We start from the raw sequence: 14,005 nt of genomic DNA, 5'->3' as shown, positions 1-14,005 counted from the left end.
TTTGTTTAGCCAAGAATTCATTAAAGAAGTTATAAATAACCTCCTTTAAATATTTAGTCATGAATAGAGGGTGGACTGGCATTGATGACTTATTTTAGCACTAATGCAGCATGCTTTTTAAAAAGCCACATTTTAGCCTGCATCAAACTAATGATTAAAACTTGCAATGTAATTTTCAATACATTTAAAATAAATTTCTGTTCATTCTAGATAGTTATGTTAAAAGTAAATATTTTACTTCATCTATTTACTACTAGAAAAGTAACCTCACAGAAAGAAACTGTTTAGAATTCCTTCAAGATAATCTCTTAGACCTTTAGTCAATTCTCTTTCCTAACATATAATCCCTAAATAAGTTATTAGAAATTACAACAAGCCGCGGGGGGGGGGGGGGGGGGGGGGGGGGAATGCCTATGGTACTGTAAGAACTTTGAGTAGACATTGTATATCATATATAATGGATATGTGAATAAATAGGGCTTCAATATTTAGCTACAGGTTGCAAAATAAAGAAGATTTAGAGACCAAAGATTTCGTAATTTTTTTTACTTGAAAAATTCTATTTTACAAAATGCCATTTTTCCCATCAAAGAAACTTTCCTCTAGAGAATGTAAACAGTTTTTCTGCCTCAAAGATTGTTACATCATAAGAGAAATTACTAGAAGGGGAAAAGAAACAAATTTTGAAACAGCCACCTATTTGCAAAAACCTACAACAATGTAGATACAAAACTGTCTTTAAAATGCTAAAGCAAGTAATGAAATATAATTGTTGAATCCATTTGAAATTTTTAAAGTTTCTTTAAAATGGTCCATATGGTATGTAGAACATCACAGCTGGTAGAAAACTGCCTGTACTTAGGTTGAAACACAAAAACGATGCATGTGAATAGTATTCTTTGAAAAATAATTCCAAATGCTGCTACTGCATCATGAAGCAAAACATAGACAAAGGTACTGACAGCATATAGAGAAATTAACAAAATAAAGTGATATTCAAGTATTCAAACATTTTATTTTTAATCTTTTCTTAAATATCATTGATAAAGAGGTAAAAAGAACTTGCTGCCAAAATAACAGGATGCATTACTCCTAACTATATGTAAGTGACATTCATAACAAATTGCAAAACTGTGCTTTAAGATGCAAATTTCCATTTTCTAGGCAGGCCTAGTTTCTCTGTTGCAATCTGGAAGCTTTGAATTTTGAAATCCTTTTTGTAGTTTCATCTGATACTTCTGACAAAACTTCTTTTCGTTCAGGTATGGTAGGTAATACAGGATGCACAGTGCTTGGGTGTGGTATTACAGGAGATAAAAGTTCCTTTTCTATTACAGTTCCAGAAAAAGCCTACAAGGGGGGAAAAAAAATCAAGATGAAACAACAAAATGCAAATGTGTTATGTCCCTATGGTACATATTATTTTAATCAAATTAATTATTTTAATCAAAAGAATTACCTTTAAAAAAATTTTAAATGGCATAGTCAAATTTTAATTAAGTTTAAAATAATTTCTTTAAACAAGTTCTATATAAGTAAAAATACCATCTTTGAATATTTTTCTTAACTATAAAATTGCCTTTTAGAAAACTTTAGCCTCCTCTAGGTGAATTTTGATGTAAGTAGCCAAACCACAAGTTTTGATTCCTTTTTTAACCAAAGGTGAGAAAATTGACATCCCAATTAAGAAGCAACATTTCAAAGAAGTCTAGGACTGCTTTGGGGAAAGTTCCCAAAACATACCCTTACTTTTTATGGATTTCATTTAACTGAAAGCTCTTTCACAATATGAAAAAGAACAATGAAGGGGGTATGGGAAAGCTGGGGCACTGATGCATTGTTGGTGGAGTTGTCAACTGATTCAACCATTCTGGAAAGCAATTTGGAATAGAGTCTGTGTGTGTGTGTGTGTGTGTGTGTATACTGAGATCCAGCAATATCACTATTGGTTCTGTATCCTGAAGAGATCATGAAAAGGGGTAAAAATACTACTTGTGCAAAAAATATTTATAGTAGCAGCTCTTTTTGTATGGCAAAGAATTCAAAATTAAGGGGATGCCCATCAATTGGGGAATGGTTGAAAAAATTGTGATATATGAATGTAATGGAACACAATTATTCTATAAGAAATCATGAGGGACCGGACTTCAGAATAGCCTAGAAAGATTTACACGAACTGATGCTGTGTGAAGTGAGTAGTACCAGAAGAAAACTATATACACTAACAGCAACACTAGATGATCATCAACTACGACAGACTTATTCATTTCAGCAGCACAATAATCAAAGACATTTCTAAAAGATTTGTAATGGAAAATACCACTCATATCCACAGAAGGAACTATGGAGTTCAAATGTAGACTAAAGTTACTATCTTCAATTTTTAAAAGCTGTTATGTATTATTTTTTTTCCATTCTAAGTTTTTTCCCCATTTCAATCTGATTCTTCCTTTACAACATGATTAATACAGATTTATGTTTAATACAATTAAACCTATATAACATTAGATGACTTTCTGTCAGGGAGGGGGTAAGGGAGAAAATATGAAACTCAAAACTTTGCAAAAAACGATTGTGAAAACTATTGCTGCATATAGTTGGAAAAACTTTTAAAAATGAGCAAGAACCTATTTATTGAAACAAAAACTTTTGAGAAATAACCAAATTCCACATTAAACAGATACTGAAAACTTACCTTCAAAATATCTTCCAGTATTTCATTCAGTGTTAAATTTCATATCTATATTACCATTACCACACTACTCACTACTAATAATAATAACAATTAACATTTATATAGTATCTATGAGGGTCAGGCACTGTGACAATCAATCACTTTACAAATTTGTTCCTCTCTAAAAGCTTTGGAGTAGGGTGGTATTATATCTACTTTGCAGTTAAGAAAACTGAGGAGGTAAACAAAGATTAAATTACTTAGTCAGAGCCTGAATTTGAACTCAGGTTTCCTGACTCCAGACCTAATGTTATATATCCAAGCTGCCCCAACACTACAGTTCCATCCAAAAAGCAACACTACTACTACTACTACAAATAAAATTTAAACAAGTTCTTGATTTTAGTGCTATCCCAGGGAAATATGAACTATTTTAAAAGTTTAATTTTGGGATCTGCAAAATAGCAAAAGTAAATATTGTTTTCCAATTCCCTACAGGACCCCATTTGTCAAGGTACTATCTAAAGCATACATAGACTATAAGTTTAAAAACATTCCTTATAAAATGCACAGTAGAACCCAGTTACAAGAAGCATACATGCATACAACATGTGTATCTTTAAAGGACAACTTAAGTGTCAGGAAAATTGGAACCTCCTCCTCCACCCAAGGAGAATCATTAGCATGATGGCCAAAAAATTTGTATCTGATATCTAGCCCCCAATAGTAAGGTTTAGTTAGACTGGTTCTCAGACATCAGAATTCTTTTCATGATCACTCTAGAGATTGGTAGGGTTTACCACCAAAGGCTAAACTCCAAAGGCTAAACAGCCCTCAAGAACTTAACAGGCTAAGTAAGTCCTCAGAAGATCATATTAGTGGATAAATAAATCTATTCTCATATAAATGCCCATAAAATACATATAAGCTATGTGTGTATGTATACTAGAGATAGATGACTGATATAAATGGGTTCAAGTTCCATCTCTGACATACAGAGTGAATAAACCTAGGCAAATAAAATAATGCAGTTTTTCTGAGCTCTCAGGAAATTTAAGATTACACAATATACAGGGTAGATGTTAGAGAGTACAAAATGTAAAATCAGAGTTCAATGGTTTTCTTACATGTCTAGGGAAAACATCAGGTACAACTATACAAGATTCATTAAGTCAAATTTAAATAAATTTTCACCTTGCATTAAATTTTTTATATAGCACACAGATCTAAATTTAAAGAGAATCTAGGTAAAATGTCTTTTAGAAGCTCTTCTTCCACAAATTTTTATTTATTTTTTGATTTTTGCAAGGCAGTGGGGTTAAGTGACTTCCCCAAGATGACACAGCCAGGCAATCATTAAGTGTCTGAAACTGGATTTGAACTAGTCTAATATGCATACACATGCACAAGATCATATGCTCATATATGCCACATTCACCCCATATACATTCAGAAACACATAAATATATAGAACAAACAATACAAATGAATGGATTTGATCCAGAACTAAAGATGAGGAGAGGCCTGGATAGCCTTTGAGAAACTAGAAAGTTCCTTTAATGACCTCCAAATTTTCCCCAAAGATCTTTTTATTGCCAATTGTCTATACATTTTACTACTGTATGGCTAAAAGTTATGAAACATTACAGTCCCTAAAGCATTAAAAATGAATCTCACCCAGAGGGCAGTACAAAGTAATATGGTGGGTACAGGTAGACTAAAATATGTTACAAACAAGTAATTACAAGAACTGGATAAAAAGATATCATCATGGAAATGGATGATCAAAAACAAAAAAGGGGGGTGACATGACACACAAAAGCAAGAGCAGACATAATTTACTGTTGATTTGTTCCAAATGATATTCTCAAAATGTCAAGAGGAATTGAGGAAAGCTCCCAGTGGCAAAATTATGGGAGGAGATGACAAGTTGTGACCTAAACCATCAGAAGAAATGCTCTCTGAAATATTAGATTAGAGATCCAAGTACTCGTGAGCTAATGTTAAAAAAAACTAGCCTCATGTAACTTTCACTATATGAATATTTTCTGTGTGTATGTGTGTGTGTGTGTGTGTGTGTGTGTGTATTATTAGCATTTAAAACATTTTCAACAATAAAAATAACAAGCAAGATGGTGAATTTTTGGTACAACTGTAGACTCAGACACCTAAAGTTATTTTTAGCATTTAGTTCAACTCCCTTCCCTTACTGAGACAGTTAAGAAAACTGAATCCAGAAAAATAAATGACCTTGTCAAGATCCTTGGACTAATGAATTTTATAACAATTTTCATCTGTAAGTACTTTTACAAAATTCTACTTAATAGAAAGAATTCTTCTTACTTCAAATTTTCAAATATTTTAGGGTATAATTCTGAATACAGAAAAAATTGTTTTAATTTTTAACTTTTTTTATGTGACTTTTTAAACCATTTTTATACATTGCTACTAAAAAAGGTCAAGAACAAAAGAAAGATCTTATCTCAAAAGAGAAGGCAATGCTATATCTAATGGATAATATTGGTAAAGGTGTAAGTACAAGGTTTAAGTTATCATAAACAGTTAAAGAAAATCTATACATGTTCTTTTTAACAAGAAAGATTTGGGGAACAAGAATTCACAAGACCTTAAAAAAAGGAAGGCCAATTCTTCAGTCCAAGAATTGACACTGTACAAATCAGAGAAAATAAATCATCTTTTCCTGAAAAATAGGGACAGTATCAATTAGCTTCTTCATATCTAATAAATATACTGATTATTTTATATAAGGATCCTGTATAACCAATCAAGTGTTAAGAAAGTGATACCTCAAGTTTTCCTGATAGGGGTAACAGTTTTTTCTGTTGATTTTCTTGCTCATCCAAAATGCCTTCGCTGGCATCAGTGCAAATAGCTTCCTCATGACTGAGGCTCCTTAGTACTCCTCGACGGTCCTCAAACTCAGCAGCACTGCTTTCACTGGTGTCACTGCACACACTATTTTCTCTACTCCGAGACTTCAAAATTGATTTACGAGGGACATACTCTCCATTCACAACATCAACAAAGACTCTATGAGAGAAAACACACACTTTAACCTACTTATGAATCGAATAACAATTTTTTAAAAATCCTAGTTACTTCATAATAATTAATGAGAATTTGTTAGTCTAACTTTTAAAATCCTGTAATTTTTTACAATTACAGTTCATCTGAAACTTTATAAATATCACAGTAATTATGCTTTCTCAAAACATATATTTCATTGTTTTAGAAAGGCATAATTTCTATCCCAATAGAAAATGGCACACTGTGTAAATAGATTCCAAACAGGAATAGCTTCATGGGTTAACAAGATATGGATATTACAAGACATTTGACAATCTTCATCATTTTATAAACATAGATCACAAAAACCAAATAAAATCCTTTTCTTATTTTTTAAACTTAAAGAGATTTTTTTAACCTTCTATCTGTGGGTTCATATTGTCAGGTATTAGCCCCATTTTGCAGAAGGAGACTTCAGAGAAGCTAGTGATTTCCCCAAGATCAGTGTTTTAGCAAGTGTTAAGAGGTGGGGTTTTAGTACAGGTCTGTCAGGCTCCAAATCCCATGATTCAATCTATCCACTGCCCAATAAACAGCCCAATAAAGAAACTGGAGAAAGTAACTGTAATCAACTAGGTAAAAACAAATAAATATATGTGTATCTATGTATGTATGTATGTATGTAGTGTGTGTGTTATGGTCAAAAAATATTGATACTGTCCCATCAAAACAACAAAATATTTTGTCAAGCTTAGAAACAAGTTTCACTCACTACCTCAATTGGGAATGTTGTTTTTTTTTTTACAAAAATATCACCTAAGGAAAAAACTCACAACACTCTGTAACTACCTTGTATTAGAGGCTTTGAAAAAAATAACCATCTCTTTTCGGAGCCTTCAGAATGCTAAACTAAACCCATAAGAGCACCTTATCTTTCAGATGTTTACTGTGTGGCCCCATAATATATACATATCACTTTTCCTGTTAAAAGCACAACTATATTAAAGCAAGGAGGAAAAAAAATCAGTTCGTTTCATTATAAATCAAGTACCTATAAACATCAGCAGGAGTTCTGATATTGGGTAGTTCTGGAACAGAATGACTACTGTTACCATTGCTATTCCTCCTTTTACGTTTGGCTTCTTCTTTCTTTTCACTAAATTTTAAAGTAGTATTTTTTCCAGTATTTATTCGTACCTAAAAGACACACACACACACACAAATATAACAACGTCAATAGAGAACTATATGGTGACCAAAGACAAGACAGGAATTTGTAAAATGCAGGACACTACAGTAAAGTATAAATAATTTTAACAGCAGTAATGCCAATTCATTTCTTCTGAAACTGTATAAAATTCGAGTTCTTTAGTACCAAGAATCAAAAAATCACTACCATAGTAGAAAGTTCTGAGACATATACCATATCCCTAATATAAATATATGTATTCTTTAATCACTCCATGAGCTTTACTTCCTAGTTCATTTATTATGACATAAAAGCTATAATGCTTGAGCTTTTAAGTTTAACATTTAACACTGCACTATTACTTATGTACAAATTCATGGCCTCAAAATTAATGAATTTCAAAATGAAGACAAGAATTTACTGATAAAAAGAAAAATTTAATCAGAATATTATCAGATTTGATGCATGAAAAGTAAGCTAGGAAAATAATTCAATTACTAAAACTCCATAGAGCTTATATAAAAAAAAATTTTACATTTCAAAGTATCAGGGTCTGGTCAGGAAAAATATAAAATTAACAGATTAATAATCTCAGGATTTATAAAGTATTTTATCAATTACGAACTTACTATTCTGGATTTATATATAGTACTTTAACAATAACTACTTACTAATCAAGCATTTCCCTCACTAATTTTAATACTAGAAAACAAGGGGAGTTGGGAGTTAAGACCAGAAAAGCTACATATTGGTAAATTCAATGTGTCTGTAATCAATCCAAAAAATATCATTTTTTTATTTCAGTCCCTTGAACTTAGATATGGCCTACAAGTGTAGGGGCATCTTTAAAAGTACTGCTTTTGGCAACTCTTAAGAAATGATACAAGCAAAGCAAACAGATCACCATCATTTCACGTTTTATTTGGAAATACAGATAACAAATCCAAAAGTTCAAATGGTTTCCAGCTATACTTTACTAGTTTTTTTGCAGTTAATGACAATACTTAGAAATGCTTTGACCTAACAGAAGGTACATTAGACTAGGGAAATAGCTGCTTTCAAGTCCCAGGGATGCAATGGAGAATAAGTTTGACCATGGGCAAGTTACTCTCCTACTCTGGGTCTAAGATGCCATGTATTTGAGGTATGGTGAACTCAGTCTCTAAGGTTCCTTCCAACTTGAAGACTTTAAAATCCAAACAGAGGTTTACAGATGTATCCATTTATTTCCAATGGGGAGGGGAAACCATTAACTTCCCCATAAAATTTTTCACTACTTATTTCATTTTTATTCATCAAGAAGTAAAAGTTTAACTAAATACAATTAAGGGAGACCTGCAATTTTCTAAATTCAACAATACAATTACCTTATAAGATTATCTATCTCTGACATTTTAAGCAGGTCCTCTTTGGTCTTAAGCCCAAAGAATCAATTCAACCAAATTTTTACACTAAATGAGAATAACTAGTCTTCATGTTTTAGAATTCTTTTTAGGTTTTTTTTAGGTTTTTTGCAAGGCAAATGGGGTTAAGTACTTGGCTTGCCCAAGGCCACACAGCTAGGTGTCTGAGACCAGATTTGAACCCAGGTACTCCTGACTCCAAGGCCGGTACTTTATCCACTACGCCACCTAGCCGCCCCAATGTTTTAGAATTCTTAACAACATAAAGAAAATGTATCTGAGGACAGCTAGATGGTGCAATGGATAGAGCATAGGCCCTGGAGTCAGGAAGACCTGAGTTCAAATCCAGCTCAGATACTTAATAACTGCCTAGATGTGTGACCTTGGGCAAGTCACTTAACCCCATTGCCTTAAATAAATAAAATTATAAAAAAAAATAAATTGTATCTGTGCATACAAATAAAATCACAATTTATATAATTAATATTCTAAATCAAGTATAAGTATACAAACCCTCTTAGGTTCAACTGTATGAGAAAAATATATAGTCGGTACAGAATCATCTCCAATTCCTAAATCATCATCATCATCATCATCATCATCATCATCACCTTCTTCATCATCATCACCATCATCATCACTATATGTACTTGAGCCATTCACTTGACCATTAAATAACTTAGAAGTTGCCATATCCTTTTGAAAACTGCCCTGAGCAAGAGAGTCTGTTACTCTGTGCTTCACTGTCACATCTGTCTTTTGATTTTCTTTCTCTTCTTCAGAAGAGGTTATATCATCTCCATTTACTAACAAAGTATCAGATTTTCTGTAGAAAAGAAAAAATTATTAAAGTATTATACAAATTTGGTAAAAAAAAAGTAAAATGAACAAAAATTATTCATTTATAATTATATATATAAATTTAACTATACACACATACACACATTAGTGGGTTGATTTTTAATAGGCTTAAAAATTCTATGTATCATTTAAGTATATAAGTAATCAATTGTTTATTTCTTCCAAGAGAATTAAGAACTGGACTAATGTGAAAAAAACAATTTGGAATTATGGCTGACATATCACTAAACTTTGTATACCATCTGACCCACTGATACTACTAAGTACACAAGTGATCAAAAAATGGGGACCATATATACAAAAATATTAATAGCAGTTCTTTTTTGTGATGAGAAAGAACCGAAAATGAACAGTATGTATCCCTTAATTAAGGAATAATTGAAAAATTATGAAATATGAATGTAATGGATTAAAGAAGAAATGATGAAAAAGACAGCTTCAGAAAAATATGGAAAAGCATGTATGAAATAAAAATGAAGGAGAACTAGGAAAACCAATAAACAGCAATACTGTAAATGACCAATGATCAGGATTTAACAATAAAAACTCAGTAAAAACAATTATAAAATAAATTTTAAAAATAAAATGTAATAAACTTTATTTCTGATCAACTCAATGACTAGTCATGATTACAAAGAAACCTATGGTGAATGAAACAAGTTACCCACCTCCTAAAAGAGAGGTGATGGCCTCAGGGTACAGAATAGGAAATATTTTGGGGCATAGTCAATATGGGAATCTTTTATGCTTAGCTACACATATTTCACACAAGGAATTTTCTTTTTCTTTTTTTTCCCCCAATAGGTTGGAGTTGGGAAAGGAAAAAAAAGATTTTTGTTAATTGGGGAAAAAACTAAAAGGAAAAAATCATCACTAACATCACTATTTTTACTAGCGTTGCACTACTAGTGTCCAATCACAATTTAAGTATGTTGGTTCATTAAAATACATTTTAAATACTATGATTAATATTGTACTCATCCTTGATAGACAAATGATAGAGATACATATTATACATGATAAATGTAACAGCAAATTTTGATTATTAGTGAAAATAGTTAGTGAATAAATGTAAAATATAAAACTAAGTGAATGAAAATAAAGATGCTATTTTTCTCTCATTCCATTTCAAGAAATTCACCAACCCAGACTGTGAGAAGCCTTATACTAAAAATATTTTTTAAACTTTATCATCAATTAATAAAACTGCCCAAGAATACATGAACTAAAATTCCTGGATGTTTTATTTTAAAAAATCCCTACCTCATGTGGACTGTGTCCTAGTTTTCAAAGAAACTAATTATTGCATATGTTCCATCATTTAAGCAAAATAAAGTTGGAGTTTCTGTGGCAAAAGATTTCATTTAGCACTTTGACAATTCTAAGTGGGTGCTAATGTGTATTTTAAACAGCCATTTAGTAAAGTTTCATATATATATATATATATATATATATATATATATATATATATATATATATATATATAATGAAGGAGAACTAGGAAAACCAATAAACAGCAATACTGTAAATGACCAATGATCAGGATTTAACAATAAAAACTCAGTAAAAACAATTATAAAATAATAAATTTTAAAAATAAAATGTAATAAACTTTATTTCTGATCAACTCAATGACTAGTCATGATTACAAAGAAACCTATGGTGAATGAAACAAGTTACCCACCTCCTAAAAGAGAGGTGATGGCCTCAGGGTGCAGAATAGGAAATATTTTGGGGCATAGTCAATATGGGAATCTTTTATGCTTAGCTACACATATTTATATATATGTATGTATATGTATGTATATATATAACATATATAACATATATAACATAACAATATGTGTGTGTGTGTATATATATATATACACACACACACACACACACACACACATATACATATATATGTATGTATATATATATAACACCTGACCAGATTACTGGTAGTCTGCTAATTAAACAGAAATTTTGACAGAAGGAAAGCACAGTTAAACATTTTATAATATAGCAAACATATTCAAAGCAGTTATTCTTAAAACTCAAGAAAGCTGTATGAAAATTTTTTCTAGAAAACATATGGAATATCACTATGTCATAAGTTTGGTCTACTTTCTAAGGAAAATGGCAAAATTATCATTTTGAGGCAAAACTTATTTCTACATACCTATCAAGTTCACCCAAAAGATCTTCTTGTCTTTCAAGTTCATCAAGTCGAGCCCACAGTTCCCTTTCACTAAGGAAAATGCCCTCAGATTTTGAGTCATCCATAAAATCTGCTTCAAAAACATCTGAAGTTTTTGGTTTTGAATGAGGTCTATGAGCAGTTCTGTGCTTTCCTGAGGAATTAAGATATATATAAAAAAAAAGTTTCAAAGGGAAGGGAATTTTTCCAAAGAAATGAAGATCTCTATTAGTCAAAACGATTCAAAAAGAGAATTTTTCCAAAAACAATGAGGCTATAACACTATTCATTTAGATCAATTTTGAAGCCAATTCAAATAAATTTCATTACTTATGTATCAAAGATCTTGTTAATAGGTAGTTTGAAAGATAAGCCAGTTCTATAGCACAGAATCCTTGGAAGACATTATAGTAACCCTCCAATATTTTTATAAACTGGAAAATATTAATTTTCTAAAACTAGTATGATTAGTATGATCGAGTCAATTTGAACATGGTTTTATTTTAACCAATATCTATTAGTTTCTGAGAAAAAAGGCACTTTGCTTAATAAAGTTAATTTGAAATCTGGGACACTAATACATGGTTGGTGGAGCTGTGAACTCATCCAACCTTTCTGGAGAGCAGTCTGGAACTACATCCACAGGGCAACAAAAATGTGCATACCCTTTAATCCAGCAATACCACTACTGGGTCTTTACCAAGAGATGATGAAAAATGGTAAAAACACTACTTGTACAAAAATATTCATAGCAGCCCTGTTTGTGGTGGCAAAGAATCAGAAATCAAATAAATGCCCATCAATTGGGGAATGGCTTAGCAAACTATGGTATATGTATGTCATGGAAGACTCTTGTTCTATTAGAAACCAGAAAGGATGGGAATTCAGGGAAGCCTGGAGGGATTTGCATGAACTGATGCTGAGTGAGATGAGCAGAACCAGAAAAACATTGTACACCCTAACAGCAACATGGGGGTGATGATCAACCTTGATTGACTCGCTCATTCCATCAGTGCAACAATCAGGAACATTTTCGGGCTATCTGCAATAGAGAATACCATCTACATCCAGAAAGAACTGTGAAATTTGAATAAAGACCAAGGACTATTACTTTTAATTTAGGAAAAAAAATGCTATCTTATTGTCTGATCTTGCTATCTCTTATACTTCATGTTTCTTCCTTAAGGATATGATTTCTCTCTCATCACATTCAATTTCAATTGATGTATACATGGAAACAATGGAAAGAGCAGAAAATTGCCTTCTGGGGGGTTGGGGAAGAGAAGTAAGATTAGGGGGAAAATTGTAAAACTCAAAATAAATAAAATCTTTTTTTAAAAAAGTTAATTTGTGGATTATGAGGGCATATAAATTAATTGAGGAATGGCTCAACAAATTTTGATAGATGAATGTGATGGAATACAATCGTTTTCTAAGAAATCATGAGTAGGTGGACTTCAGGAAAAGCCTAGAAAAGATTTGCAAGAGCTGATGTTGAATAAAGTGAGCAGAACCAGGAGAACAATGTACATTGTTCTATGTGATGATCAACTAAGATGGATTTAGTCTTCTCAGCAGTTCAGTGATCAAGGACAATTCTAAGATTTGTGATTTAAAATGAAATACATACCCAGAAAAACAAATTATGTAGTTTGAATGCAAACCAAAACATACTATTTCCACTTTTAAAACTTCTTCAGTGTTTTTAAATTTTTTTTCTCATGATTTTCCCCCTTTATTTCCGACTCTTCTTTTACAACATTACTAATATGGAAACACATTAAACATGACTGTACATGTATAATATATATATATCAGATTTTTAGTTGTCATGGGGGTGGAAGGAGAGAAATAAGAGAGATAGGAAAATATGGAACTTTCCAAAGCTTAGAGAAAAGATGAATGTTGAAAACTATCTTTGTGTGTAATTGAAAAAATAACATTTTTTAAAAAGTTAAATTGTTTTTTAACCAAATCCAAGACTTTAAGGAAATGGGAATCAAATCTAAATCTAACCTACCAAGTAATTATTGGATATTTCCAGTTGACCTAAAACAAAATCTACAAAATTACCTGCTTGCTAAAACTCAAAGTACTATCTTACATTTTATAGTCTTGTTATATAGTTCATTATTATAACTATTCTAAAACATCTTTTGGAGACTCTTAACAAAAATAAACCTGAAAACAAAACTGGAAATTATGATACTTTTTCTTCACTATGATCTTCCTTGACTTATAAATCGACTTTTTTGAGTCAATTTCTTTTTGAATTTTCACTTGTGGAGTCACATCCAGAGACAGCATGGTATAATGAAAAGTATTTTAGAAAATTACCATCATTAACCTATAATTCTACTCCTAGGCATACATATACATATGTATGTATATATATGTACACACAGAGACAAATACAAACATCAAAGAGGTCAGATATAGACTGAAGGACTCCATATGTAATAAAATATTCACAGTAATGCTTCTGTGGCAAAATATAAATAAATATAAAATCCTACAAGTAAAACAATTTGCTTATTAGCAAATGATTGAGCTGTAGTAAATGTAATAGAATAAAAATTTCTAAAAGTGACATAAAATGATTATATGAAATGATGAAGAATGAAATAAGCAGGACTAAGAAATATATACATAAAAACTTCAAATAAAGA

General features: G+C 31.3%; 1 protein-coding gene across 2 annotated transcripts in view; it reads right to left on the bottom strand.

The window, feature by feature from the left end:
- Positions 1 to 461: 461 nt before the first annotated feature.
- URI1 (URI1 prefoldin like chaperone) overlaps positions 462 to 14,005 on the bottom strand; it is a 73,693-nt gene continuing 60,149 nt past the window's right edge. Inside the window, exons 7-11 of one of the 2 annotated variants that reach the window (XM_074211453.1) lie at positions 11,319 to 11,490; positions 8,807 to 9,119; positions 6,753 to 6,898; positions 5,482 to 5,725; positions 462 to 1,350 (exon numbers count right to left, since the gene is read on the bottom strand). In XM_074211453.1, coding sequence (XP_074067554.1) covers positions 1,171 to 1,350; positions 5,482 to 5,725; positions 6,753 to 6,898; positions 8,807 to 9,119; positions 11,319 to 11,490 — 1,055 coding nt within the window. In that variant the 3' untranslated portion in view covers positions 462 to 1,170. The remainder of the gene's footprint in view (positions 1,351 to 5,481; positions 5,726 to 6,752; positions 6,899 to 8,806; positions 9,120 to 11,318; positions 11,491 to 14,005) is intronic. The other variant, XM_074211454.1, reaches the window with a different exon arrangement.

Source organism: Macrotis lagotis, chromosome 1 (genome assembly GCF_037893015.1).
Source record: "Macrotis lagotis isolate mMagLag1 chromosome 1, bilby.v1.9.chrom.fasta, whole genome shotgun sequence".
Taxonomy (NCBI): Eukaryota; Metazoa; Chordata; class Mammalia; order Peramelemorphia; family Peramelidae; genus Macrotis; species Macrotis lagotis.
The sequence above is the reverse complement of the archived record's forward strand: the minus strand, read 5'-3'. Positions and strand labels throughout refer to the sequence as shown.